We start from the raw sequence: 13,713 nt of genomic DNA, 5'->3' as shown, positions 1-13,713 counted from the left end.
CTTGTTCGCATTTTCAACACCTGGGAAAGATTGCAGTTGAGGTCACAGTTGTTATTGTTGTTGTTTAGTCGCTTAAGTCATGTCCGACTCTTGGGACTCCATGAACCTAGCCTGCCAGGCTCCTCTGTCCACGGGATTTCTCAGGCAAGAATAATGGAGTGGGTGGGTAGCCATTTCCTCCTCCAGGGGATCTTCCCGACCCAGGGATTGAACCCATTTCTCCTGCATTGGCAGGCAGATTCTAAGCCCTGAGGTCACAGTAGCAAACATTTTCCTGGAAAACCCAATGCCTGTGAGGGGGCCAAGACAGTCTGACTGCAGGCATTCCAGGCACTCAGCACAATGCCAGCTTCTCACCAGGGAACCATTTTTAGTCATGGTTAGGCTGAAAAGCAAAGGTCGGGGGTCAGCATAGACCTTCTAGAGCCAGGTTTGCAGAGCACACAGCAGTGAAGGAAGCACCATGACCTCCTCCAGGTTATTGTAGTGGAATAAGAAAGCACAGCCAGGGTCTGTCCCTGCTTGTTCAGTGGTTAGGACTCTGAGCTCCCAGTGCGGCCGACATGAGTTCACTCCCTGCTCAGGGAACCAAGATCCTGCATGTTTAAAACAAACAAACAAAAAAGCATCACTACATCACTGGGAAAGACTGGAAGAATTCTGAAACTATTATTAAGGGCACTTATTCCATCCATCTCACAAAAAGTATTCCTAATGATTCTATTTTTAGCTTTTTGACCATTGTGTATCTTTCATTATAAACCTCTTTGGAAAATGGGAAAACTGTAAACTTTATGGCTTGTAGGATTAAACTGGAGAATGAATGAGGGAAACCATAAAAGTGCAGGAACTCTCATGCCGTGTTCTAAAAATATTCTTCAGACTTATGAAACTTTTACAAGTTGTACTTATCTGGAGTGGGGTGAGGTATATTCAAGAACCTTGGCCCAGCACAAAAGGAACATTTTTGTTTGTTTAAAAATACCCAGAAACTCCACTGTGGCACCGTTGGAACAGACTGCCTAATAAATGTTTTCCGACTGTGTGGTTGCCACAACATTGGAATGTCTGACAGCAACAGGAGAACTGCTGGGTCTTTTCTTATAAGAAATGGATCACTAGAGATCCGTATTGTATTGTGCACAATCCAGAGTACACACAGCTATGTGTGGCCCTGGGGCGCCAAGAATTTGATGTCAGTGAGAACAGAATGTGGCTGAGAACAGCCCGAGCCACCCAGGTGGTACGTAACCATGCATCCTAAGAGCATCAGGTCAGAGGTCATGTAGAGAACGCCCTCTCTGCGCTCACCACTCACAGTGTCAACTTGAGGTTAACTGGAGTCAACCCGGGAATGTACCCACTTCAAGGGACCATGCCCCCCCTCACTCGAGACCTTTACATACGATGCTTTCCTGGCATGAGACACAAATGCCCCTTCAGCATCTGTACAGAGTTAAAGTTGCCTTTGAAAAACCCCTTGGATATCAACCTGCAGTGTCTCAGGGAGTCCAGTCCCATCAGTTAGACTGTATTGCTGCTGCTTTCTTTACACACTAGATAAAGTGGTTGGTTTGTGTTTGGTCAGTGTATTTTATTAGAGGTCATCATAAACTCTGGAGGGCCTCCTAGTGGCTCAGACAGTAAAAAATCCTCCTGCAATGCAGAAGACCCGGGTTTGATCCCTGGGTCAGAGTCAGGAAGAGTCCCTGGAGAAGGAAATGGCGACCCACTCCAGTATTCCTGCCTAGAGAATCCCACGAACAGAGGCCTGGTGGGCTGCAGTCCATGGGGTCGCCCAGAGTCGGACGGGACTGAGCGGCCGACACACACAGACACATATAAGCGCGGGGATTCTCTTGAGGAACTGACAAAAGTGAAGGAAGAGAAGTTTTGCATTTCTCACTCCTGATTCTGCCAGGTTACTGCTCATTTACTGGTCGAGCAAGCAGCATACACCTCACTGTCTAAACCGTTTTCTCTCTCGCTCTGTCTTCTTCTCTCTGTGTCAGTAGCATTACATTAGATAAAAACCCGAAGCTCAATACATATGAAATAAATCTTCCGTGTTTCACTGACCCTTCAGGATCAGTGCTTGCCCGTCCCTCCTACAAGGCCGTGAGCTGCCTGGAGTCCGGGACTCTTTCCTTTCCAAGTGTACATACGCGGCACTGGCCTGAAACATTCAGGGAAAAGTTCCTTGAATAAGTTAATAAAGGAATGAATAAATGAAACAGATCACATTAACCACAACAACTTTTCTGTTTAAAAACAACTGAATTTTGCACTGTACATATTAAAAAAAATTAATCTTATCACTGAGCTCAGTGGTTACTTTCAAGATAACCAAAATGATGCACTTCCTCTGTTATTTCTATGAGTTGATATCCCTAATAAAAAAATAATCAAATAAAAATGTCTGATTAAGAAAAAAAGACATTTATATTTATCTTTTGAATTGAAATTGTTTAATTCATTAAGTTATATTCTTTTAGAGATATTTTCAGTTGATGGATACAATTGGCTTTTCATTTGATGGTTAGATACTGCATTGATTGGAAGGTGATTTTTTGGACGTTATTTATCTTTATCCGTCTCTCCAACCCATGATATTACACCTGAAACTGTTGTACTTCACCCTGTGCATTTCTGGATTCCCATGTGCATAGAAACAAGCTCTAACATCTTTAAAAAATAGACCTGCCCTCATCCTGTGTGACTTTCCAAATACCCTCTCAGTCACTGCAAACCTTTTGGAAATGGTCCTGGAGCCTCTCTGCCTCCTCATCTCTGGTTCTCTCCTCTGACTGGTCCCCACCTCCCCTTGAAATCAGTGCTGCCGGGGAGGCAGCCCTGTCATCCACTCTATAGGTCTGCTTCTGACTAAAATTCTAAGTAGTAATCAACAGTTAATTATCTTACTTCCTGAAATACTTGATTCTTCTGATTTCTGCACCATGACACTTACCTCTTTTTCTCCTGAAAAGGTCTTCCCATGGAGACCCCTTAGCTACCTTGATTTTCTTCTAGACCTCAAACGTGAAAATATCCTGGGCTCTGCTCCGACTCCCCTGTGTATCTCTCTGTGTTCCCTGGAGGTTAAACTGGTCCCCTGGATCTTTATCTCATCGGCCTGCCAGCGTGTCCTGTCTGTTTGCCCACCTCCCGCCTCTCTGGCCCCGACCCAACCCTCTGGTCCTGATCCATCTTCCTCCCTCTGTACACTCCACACAGCTATTGGCGTGAGCTCCTCAGTTATCCACTGGAGAACCGAGTTTCCGCCACCCATGAGTTCCCCTCCATGTAAGTGACACTGGCATCCAACTAGTTGTCGTCATTGTTGTTTAATCACAGCCGTGTCTGACTCTTTGAGACCCCATGGACTGTGGTCCACCAGGCTCCTCCATCCGTGGGATTTCCCAGGTAAGAAGACTGGAGTGGGTTGTCATTTCCTTCTCCAGGGGATCTTCCCAACCCAGGGATCGAACCCACATCTACTGTTTTGGCAGGCAGATTCTTCACCACTGAGCCACCCCAGAAGCCCCTCCCACTGGTTATCCTAACTGAAAACCTGGAAGTTCCTGATTCCTCCCGTTTTTCTAAGCCACTCGCACATGGATGAACGGGAGGGCTGTCAGCTACACTGCAAGAGCAGCTCAAAGCCTCCGCCCGCTGATCTGCCCTGCTGCTCTCCGAACACGGTCTCCATTTCCCTCCTCGGGGAGAGAGCTTCCCCACCTCCTCCACTCCTGCTCCAGGCGCTCAGCCCCACACAGGGGCTCAGTGACCCTGTGAGAGGGGGGATCAGGACAGGACCCAGCCCTGGGTTCCCCCCACACTCAAGCACAGAGTCCAGGCAGCCACCCAGCAGAGCCCAAGCCTCTCAATCTTCTCCTCTCCCCGTGCGTAGTCTCAGTCACCCGGGCTCTCCCGGTCCTCCTCACAGTCCGTCTCTTGCTCCTCTGCCTGGGCTGGCCTTCCCCCAGAGCCTTGCATGGCAGCCTCCTTGTCTCCAAGTCACCTGCCCTATCCAACTGATCAAAAGGAATTCTCTCAACGCAGACAGGCTCTTTTTCATTTTTCTGTGATGATATCCAATATCCAGATGATATTCAGATGGAATTCCAGTTGAGCTATTATCAAATCCTAAAAGATGATGCTATAAAAGTGCTGCACTCAATGTGTCAGCAAAGTTGGAAAACTGAGCAGTGGACATGGGACTGGAAAAAGTCAATTTTCATTCTATTTCCACAGAAAGGCAATGCCAAAGAATGTTCAAACTACTGCACAATTGCACTCATCTCACATGCTAGCAAAGTAATGCTCAAAATGCTCCAAGCCAGGCTTCAAAAGTACATGAACCATGAACTTCCAGAGGTTCAAGCTGGATTTAGAAAATCTGTGGAAATTTCTTAAAGAGATGGGAATACCAGACCACCTTAACTGCCTTCTGAGAAATCTGTATGCTGGTCAAGAAGCAGCAGTTGGAACCAGACATGGAACAACAGACTGGTTCCAAATCGGGAAAGGAGTACGTCAAGGCTGTATATTGTCACACTGCTTATTTAACTATATGCAATATACATCATGCAGAATACTGGGCTGGGTGAAGCACAGGCTGAAATTAAGATTGCCAGGAGAAATACAATAACCTCAGATATGCAAATAACACCACCCTTATGGCAGAAAGCAAAGAGGAACTAAGGAGTCTCTTGATGAAAGTGAAAGAGGAAAGTGAAAAATCTGGCCTAAAACTCACCATTCAAAAAACTAACATCATCGCATCCAGTCCCATCACTTCATGGCAGATAGATGGGGAAAGAATGAAAACAGTGACAGACTTTATTTTCTTGGACTCCAAAATCACTGCAGATTGTGACTGTAGCCATGAAGTTAAAAGATGCTTGTTCCTTGGAAGAAAAGCTGTGATAAACCTAGACAGTATATTAAAAAGAACAGACATTACTTTGCCGACAGAGGTCCATCTAGTCAAGGCTATGGTTTTTCCAGTAGTCATGTATGGATGTGAGAGTTGGACTATAAAGAAAGCTGAGCACCGAAGAATTGATGCTTTTGAACTGTGGTGTTGGAGAAGACTCTTGAGAGTCCCTTGGACTGCAAGGAGATCCAACAGTCTGTCCTAAAGGAGATCAGTCTTGAATATTCTTTGGAATAACTGATGCTGAAGCTGAAACTTAAAGACTTTGGCCACCTGATACGAAGAACTGAATCATTGGAAAAGAACCTGATTCTGGGAAAGATTGAAGGCAGGAGGAGAAGGGGATGACAGAAGATGAGATGGTTGGATGGCATCACTGACTTGATGGATGTAAGTTTGACCAAGCTCCAGGAAGTGGTGATGGACAGGGAAGCCTGGCATGGTGCAGTCAATGGGGTCGCAAAAGAGTCAGATACGACTGAGCAACTGAACTGATCCAGAGTCTAAAGTCATTATTGTTCCGTTTATATGATCTTTATTTAAGTAGAAATACAGTTGATTTACAATGTCATATTAATCTCAGGTGTACAGCAGAGTGATTGAGTATCTATCGATCATCTTTCTATCTATTCTTCCTCAGATTCCTTTCCCTGTGGTAAAGAATAGATTATTACAAGATATTGAATACAGTATACAAGATAGATGATACAGCATACAATACATAAAATACAATATGCAAGATACTGAATCCAGTTCCCAGGACTATACAGCAGGTTATTTTTTAACTTTTTATTTTGTATTGGTATATAGCTGATTAACAATGTTGTGATAGTTTCTGGTGAACAGCCAAGGGACTCAGTGATAGATATCCATGTATCCATTCTCCCCCAAACTTGCCTCCTCTCCATGCTGCATAACATTGAGCAAGTTCCACAGATCCTTATTAATTATCTGTTTTATTAATATATTAATATGTAGTACTATATGTATCAATCTCAAACTCCTGATTTATCTCTCCCCCTGCATTTCCCCTTTGCCAACCATAAATTTGTCTTCTATATCTGTGAGTCTGTTTGTAAATGAGTTCATTTGTATCTTTTTTCACATTCTGCCTATAAGCGATATATGGTATTTGTCCAGAATTATCATGTTACCTGGCTTGCTTTAGCTGTTTGCTGGATGTGCTTTCCTATTACTTGTGTGATGTAGACACCTAGAATGCTATCAGGTTATCAGATTATAGGACTTTGATGCTTAACAAGCATTTGCAGAATGAACTAATACATCTATAGGTTGTTTCTAAATGCAGCATTTCTAAATATGAAAAGTGAAAGTTCATATGTAAGCAGGACACATTTTGGAATATTCTATGAGAGCATTTCAATTTTTCCAAAGCATGAGTAAAGTATTGCCCCCCGCCATATTATGCATTTTACTAACTTTTACGTGTCTGTGAATGTAGAATATTAAAATATATTGGTTTTCTAATCCTTTTGTTCTTTGTATAGTACTTGGGACAGGGTTTCAAGTCAAAGGTCTCATGACATCATTTGCCCATAGATTAAATGTCTTTTTCAGGTTAGTGATTCTTCAGTGGATACAAGTAGTTATTAAATACTGATGGTATCTTTAATAGGCATAACAGTATTTTATAATATTTAGTGGCTTAATACATTATATTGGTATTAAAAATGTCATATGTGTAGCATATTTATTCTGTAATTATAGCATGCATGGTCAATAGCTCAGTCGTGTCTGATTTTGCGACCCCATGGACTGCAGCCCACTGGGGTCCTCTGTCCATGGGATTTTCTAGGCAAGAATACTGGAATGGGTTGCCTTTTCTGACTCCAATCACGGCACAGAGGGATGAATTACAGATAATTATATACACTTGTATAGAATATGTGTGATTGTATCAGTGCTTTCAAATGCTGTAAGCCCATGTGAAAATGCAACCATGAAAATATCTGTAACTAAACTTTTGTTTGTAAAGTCAATCAGATCAGACTCTGTGTTTTCCTAAACTGTGATATAATGGAATGATCACAAGACTAAGGGTCAGAAAATCAGGTTTCTCATCTAGCTTCCAGCCTAATGAGGGGGATACAGAAGAAGTCATTGTTCCCACTAGAATGTAAGCTCCATCGGGCAGAGGTCAGAGTCAGTTGCATTCATTTCTGTATCACCAACATGCAGAAAAGGTGAGGACCAGTTCAAGTGCTGGACAGTTCCTTGTTACATGAATTATACTTCTCTTTTGTACAGTTTCCACAACTGTAAAATTCTGATCCTTCCAACCCTTACTTTCCAGATAATATGAGAGCCCTTTGAATATAAATCAGACACATTCAGAGCTAGAATTGCTTATCCAGCTGTTTCCTGGGCCTTTATACGGTTGTATAGTGAGTGCTTCAAAATTTGGTTGAATATTTCTTAACATGAGTAAGACAAGATATCGGCCCATGACTTCAATCTTTAGAAAGGCTTAATACAAAAACTCTACAAATATATTACTCAAATACACAAAATTAAATAAGTATAAAAGAAAGTCCAATAACCGATCTCATACATGATGTTTTTGCAAAGTGTGTAGGACTTAAACATTTATTTGGAAGCTATGATGGTTTAAAACTGCTGTAAGGATTTGAGGACACCCTGTAGACATACCCTTCTTTGAAAAAACTTGAAAAATACAAATTGATAAATAACTCTTAAATGTTTTAATTTCATTCATCAAACACATATGTCACTACAAGCACCTGTAGCAGGTGTTAGGAGAGGCGGGAGAAGCCAGGCTCTGATAGTACCTCCGTCATCTGGACAGCCAGGCACACACAGCCTCCTGGGCGGAGTGGACATCAGAACTGGAAACGCCACAGAGGAGACCTGTGGATTGGGGGCTGATGACCAGACCACCATCACTCACAGCCTCCAGGACCAACCCAGCTTTGGGAGCCACTGTCTGGTCCCCTCACATCCTCCAGACCAATGTTTGATGAGACCCTGACCCCTTTTTTATAAAACCACTGCTCTGCTCCATCAATCTCCATCCCTTCTCTTGCCTGTTTTTATCCATAACAGTTATTACCAGACCTGTTACATATTTGTTGACTTGTTAATTGCCTTTCTTGTGTATACATACATGTATGTAAGCTCCATGATGACAGGAAATTTGTCACTTGGCAGTGTTTACCCAGAACCTAGAACAGTATGGGACACCTGGTTGGTGTTTAGTAAATATTTGTTGACTGGAGGGATGGATGGAGTAAGGGATGGAAAGAGGGAGGGAGGGATAAATGGATGGGTGGAAGGATAGATGGAAGAATGAAGGAAAGATGGTTGGAAGGAGGGAAGGATGGATGGATAGAATAAAGGATGGAAGCATAGATGTATGGATGGGGCTAGGGATGGATGGATGCATGCATGGAAGGATGGAGGGAAGGAAGGATGGATGGATGTATAGAAAGAAGGATGGATGGATGGAGGAATGGATGGATAAATGAATGGACGAAAGTATGGATGGATGAATAAAACAAAGGGTGAATGGATGGAAGGAATGCTGACTGAGTGGATAAATGAACACCTTAATGAAAAGATCCTTGTGGCTGATCCTCTTAACCATTTCTCTCTAGTTCCCAGCATCCTTCCCTCCATTTACGTATAAAGTTTGCTTTCATTATTCTAGCTATGAACCTCATTATTTTCAGTAGAATTTGCTGTTCTACCCTCGTTTATTCCCTCGGGTTGCCTGGGGTAAACATTTGTCAGGATTCTGGCTGGCTCACCTGGGTAACATGGTATGGGGGCTTGCCCCTTGCCCTCAGGTGTGTGGTGCTGATAGGCATGCAGAGATGAAATGTTGCTTTACATGGTGACTTCATACAGGAGCGACATCTAAAGAGGAGCCACAGACACACGTAAACACCCAAACTAAGCTAAATGGCAGCTATCATGGCCATAGGTGAAGTCCCTGCCTTGAGCCCAGTGGGTGAGACAGAAATCAGAGGGAGCACAGGTGGGGAATCTAGGGCCATAGGTGGGAAAAGAGATGCATCCACATGATAGTTGGTAGAAGCACAAATTGCTTTGTAGAGGACAAGTTAGAAACAATAAGATGAAACAGATTCCTACCCTTTCACTAGCATTTCAACCTCTAAAAATGTATCCTGTGAAAGCCCCTCTAACAAGTGGAAATGTCACCAGTAATGAGCCCTATGTGGGCAACCTCTGTGCCACCTCGGATGAGATCCTGTATGCTAAAGTGTTACAGAAAACATTGAATAAAATGCTCTTGTTGTTCTTGTTTTTTCTTTTATGAGGATTGTGGATAGCTTGCTGTACCAAAACAGTGGCATTTTCCATGCTGGGTTCCAAGTTCTTCTTCTGTAGAGGACATTCCCAGTCATTCAAATCTGTCTCCATGCAGTTGGAACTTTCCAGATTAGAAGAAACCTGTTAGCTTTCACAGAACAGTTCAGTGCAAAATCCAGTTTTCACCGAAGCTGACGACTTGAGCAGCCATAGTGCAGGGATGCGTTTTGGCTCATTGGGAGTCAGGTGGTCTCTGAAACCGGGCGGTGGTCTGCCTTCTACTGCTGCCTCCTTAGCCAGAGCATCCTGTAGCAAAGAGATTAATTCATCAGGGTATTTTCTTAGACATTATTTTTGTGAGTAAAACTTGAATTATATGCATAATTAACTATTGTACTTGCAGAATCGATATCCAGGGGAACTGTCTGGGGAAAGAAAAAAAAAAAGCAACAACTTAGAGTTGCTTTTACTCTCTCCTGCCAGAGTCAGGCCACAAGAAGTTGAAAAGCACCATCCAGAGAAGCACAGAGACGGGAATGGCAGCTGAGATGAGGAAGATGGTGAGGCAGCCAAGCCGGGAGTCCACAGATGGCAGCATCAACAGCTACAGCTCCGAGGGAAAGTAAGTGGGTCAGCGTGGCACCTGGACTAGAGCTGAGGGTCCCGAGTCACAGGAAGGGTAACAAGGCCCCCAGGTCATCCTGCAGTTGCTTTGTACAACTGGGAGTTCAACCATCCACTTAAAAACAGCCTGACCTCTCAGGGTACAGACAGACACACCCCTGCCCCTGGTCACTCAGACCTCTCAAAGGGATGAGGAAGTGGCGGCTTAACATGAATAAACTGATTTTTTGTTATCCTGAAAGGCTCAGAAAAGCCCATGACCAGAGGCTTATGGTAGAAATGCCACATTTAATGGCTTCTTTCAGATGGGAATTTCATTGTCTGGCCCATTTGCCAAAATCTGAATTAGAATGTAGACAAATGAAACTAATTGTCCATATTCTTGCTTTTCTCCAAACTATTTTGGGATTCAAGTTGTTGGAAGTCCAGCATTCTTATAATAGCAACTTATTTTTCCTATTTTTAAAACATCACGATTTCATTTTCACCTTAGGAAAAATGCCCAGGATCTACCTAGTTATTTTTCTGATGAAAGAGTTTTCATTAATCTTGAAATTAATTAATTTGGGAAAAAATATAACTAGATATTTGTTTACTTAGTGTGATTTTTTTACACAAAATCTACATTTTTCTTATGCTTGAGAATTTCCCTGGTGAAACTGAAATAATGGTTTTAATGGTTGATAGTTTGATGGTTGACAGGTTACTGAAGTGATAAATCTTACAAATAATTAAGTATTATCCTGCAATGGGTTACTTGGGGATTGACCATGTACAAGTTTTCTATAATTATGTATTACCATGCAAATATCTTTTATCCATTCATTATTAATAATTTATTTTATTTTATTGGCATTTTTAATTTGGTTCAGAAAATAAAATAAATTTTGCCAAGTTAATGTTCATGATATGGTTTCCCATTCCTGAAAGTAGTGAGTCCCTCTATTTGATCCAATGATGGGTATGCATTCTCCCAGCAAGATACAGACAGGAATAAAAATCAGAAGGCATGAATTTATGGAGTTAAGTTTGCTGACATAATACCAATATTTGTAGAAGTATTATAAGGCAATGAGCAAATAAAAAACTGGAGGCACTGTTTTCTGACATAAAAAGCAACAAGTGTAGATTGGGATTAACATATACATACTACTATATGTATATATATAATCATTAGCTAATAGGAACCTACTGTATAGCACAAGGAGCTCTTCTAAATTCTCTGTAATGGCCTATAGGGGAAAAGGACCTAAAAGAGGGTGGACATATGCATGTATCCAGATGCATATAACTGATTCACTTTGCTGTACTGCAGAAAGTAACACAGCATTGTAAATCAACTATACTCGAATAAAATTTTTTTAAAAATTGACAAATCTAGTCATACTTCCACCATGGATAAAGCACTTAACGTCTCACAGATTTATTTTATGGTCTCTGAATAGGATAATAATTGATGCCCTAATTCCTTTGATTTTGAAGAAATAATATGCATGAAAGCACACGGTTGTTGTTCAGTCGCTCAGTCGAGTTTAACTGTTTGCGACCCCACGGACTGCAGCGTGCCAGGTTTCCCTGTCCTTCACTACCACATTGGAAACAATCAACGCTTGTAGAAAACTGTTTATTCCAAAAAATTACTTATTGAAGTTAAAACTATGTAAACAGCCTGGTTCTTGTTACCCTGGCTGTTGCTGCTGCTGCTAAGTCGCTTCAGTCGTGTCCGACTCCGTGTGACTCCATAGACGACAGCCCACCAGGCTCCCCCGTCCCTGGGATTCTCCAGGCGAGAACACTGGAGTGGGTTGCCATTTCCTTCTCCAATGCATGAAAGTGAAAAGTGAAAGTGAATTCGCTCAGTCATGTCCGACTCCTAGTGACCCCATGGACTGCAGCCTACCAGGCTCCTCTGTCCATGGGATTTTCCAGGAAAGAGTACTGGAGTGGGTTTGTTACCCTGGAGACATCAGTTAGAAGAGCACAGTCCCTGCTCTGGGTAAAGATACAGCCTGGGGTTTCAGGCAGGCATGGTGAGAAACAGACAAACTTCAACCAACTTACTTCCATTTAATTTAAATACAAATCTCATATAATATGACATTTTAATTCATTCAAAATGTTAATTCATTCAAAACTGAATAAATTAAGCATTTTGATTTGTAAATAAGAATCTGTTTTCAAATAATATTTATTCAATATTACAAACTAGAGATACCAAGAGAACATTTCATGCAAAGATGGACACAATAGAGGACAGGAATGGTATGGACCTAACAGAAGCAGAAGATATTAAGAAGAGGTGGCAAGAATACACAGGAGATCTATATGAAAAAGATCTTCATGACCCAGATAACCGTGATGCTGTGATCACTCACCTAGAGTCATATCCTGGGATGTGAAGTTAAGTGGGTGTTAGGAAGCATCACTGTCAACAAAGCTAGTGGAGGTAATAGAATTTCAGTTGAGCTACTTCAGATCCGAAAAGATGATGCTGTAAAAGTGCTACACTTAATATGCCAGTGCTACACTCAAATTTCCAAAATTTGGAAAACTCAGCAGTGGCCACAGGACAGGAAAAAGTCAGTTTTCATTCCAATTCCAAAGAAAGGCAATGCCAAAGAATGTTCAAACTACCGCACAATTGCACACATCTCACAGACTAGCAAAGTAATGCTCAAAATGCTCCAAGCCAGGCTTCAACAGTAGGTGAACCGTGAACTTTCAGATGTTCAAGCTGGATTTAGAAAATTCAGAGGAACGAGAGATCAAATTGACAACATCTGTTGGATCATCAAAAAAGCAAGAGAGTTCCAGAAAAATATCTACTTCTACTTTATTGACTACACCAAAGTCTTTGACTGTGTGAATCACGATAAACTGTGGAAGATTGTTCAAGAGATGGGAATACTCGACCACCTTACCTTCCTCCTGAGAAATCTGTATGCAAATCAAGAAGCAACAGTTACAACTGGATATGGAACAACAGACTGTTTCCAGATCGGGAAAGGAGTCCTTCAAGGCTGTATATTGTCACCTTGCTTATTTAACTTCTGTTCAGAGTACATCCTGTGAAATGCCCAGCTGGATGAAGCACAAGCTGGAATCAAGATTGCTGGGAAAAATATCAATAACCTCAGATACTCAGATGACACCATCCTTATAGCAGAAAGCAAAGAGGAACTAAAGAGCCTCTTGATGAAAGTGAAGGAGAGTGAAAATGTTGGCTTAAATCTCAACATGCTGAAAACTAAGATCATTGCATCTGGTCCTATCACTTCATGGCAAATTGATGGGGAAACAATGAAAACAGTGAGAGATTTTATTCTGGGGGGCTCCACAATCACTGCAGATGGTGAGTGCAGCCATGAAATTAAAAGATGCTTGCTCCTTGGAAGAAAAGCTATGACCAACCTAGACAGCATATTAAAAAGCAGACATTACTTTGACAACAAAGGTCCATCTAGTCAAAGCTATGGTTTTTGCAGTAATCATGTATGGATGTGATAGTTGGTCTGTAAAGAAAGCTGAAGGCGGAAGAATTGATGCTTTTAAACTGTGATGCTGGAGAACACTCTTGAGAGTCCCTTGGCTGCAAAGTCAATCTTCATGGAAATCAGTCCTAATATTCATTGGAAGGACTGATGCTGATGCTGAAATTCTAATACTTAGACCAGCTGATGCAAAGAACTGACTCCTTGGAAAAGACCCTGATGCTGGGAAAGACTGAAGGTGGGAGGAGAAGGGGACAACAGAAGATGAGATGGTTGGATGGCATCACTGACTCAATGGACATGAGTTTGAGCAAACTCTGAGAGTTGGTGATGGACACAGAGGCC

General features: G+C 42.0%; 1 protein-coding gene across 50 annotated transcripts in view; it reads left to right on the top strand.

The window, feature by feature from the left end:
- RIMS1 (regulating synaptic membrane exocytosis 1) overlaps positions 1 to 13,713 on the top strand; it is a 582,683-nt gene that overhangs the window by 559,566 nt on the left and 9,404 nt on the right. For all 50 annotated transcript variants that reach the window (XM_070450206.1, XM_070450208.1, XM_070450175.1 and 47 more), the window contains one exon: positions 9,737 to 9,875. In XM_070450206.1, coding sequence (XP_070306307.1) covers positions 9,737 to 9,875 — 139 coding nt within the window. The remainder of the gene's footprint in view (positions 1 to 9,736; positions 9,876 to 13,713) is intronic.

Source organism: Odocoileus virginianus, chromosome 19 (assembly GCF_023699985.2).
Source record: "Odocoileus virginianus isolate 20LAN1187 ecotype Illinois chromosome 19, Ovbor_1.2, whole genome shotgun sequence".
Lineage (NCBI taxonomy): Eukaryota > Metazoa > Chordata > Mammalia > Artiodactyla > Cervidae > Odocoileus > Odocoileus virginianus.
The sequence above is the reverse complement of the archived record's forward strand: the minus strand, read 5'-3'. Positions and strand labels throughout refer to the sequence as shown.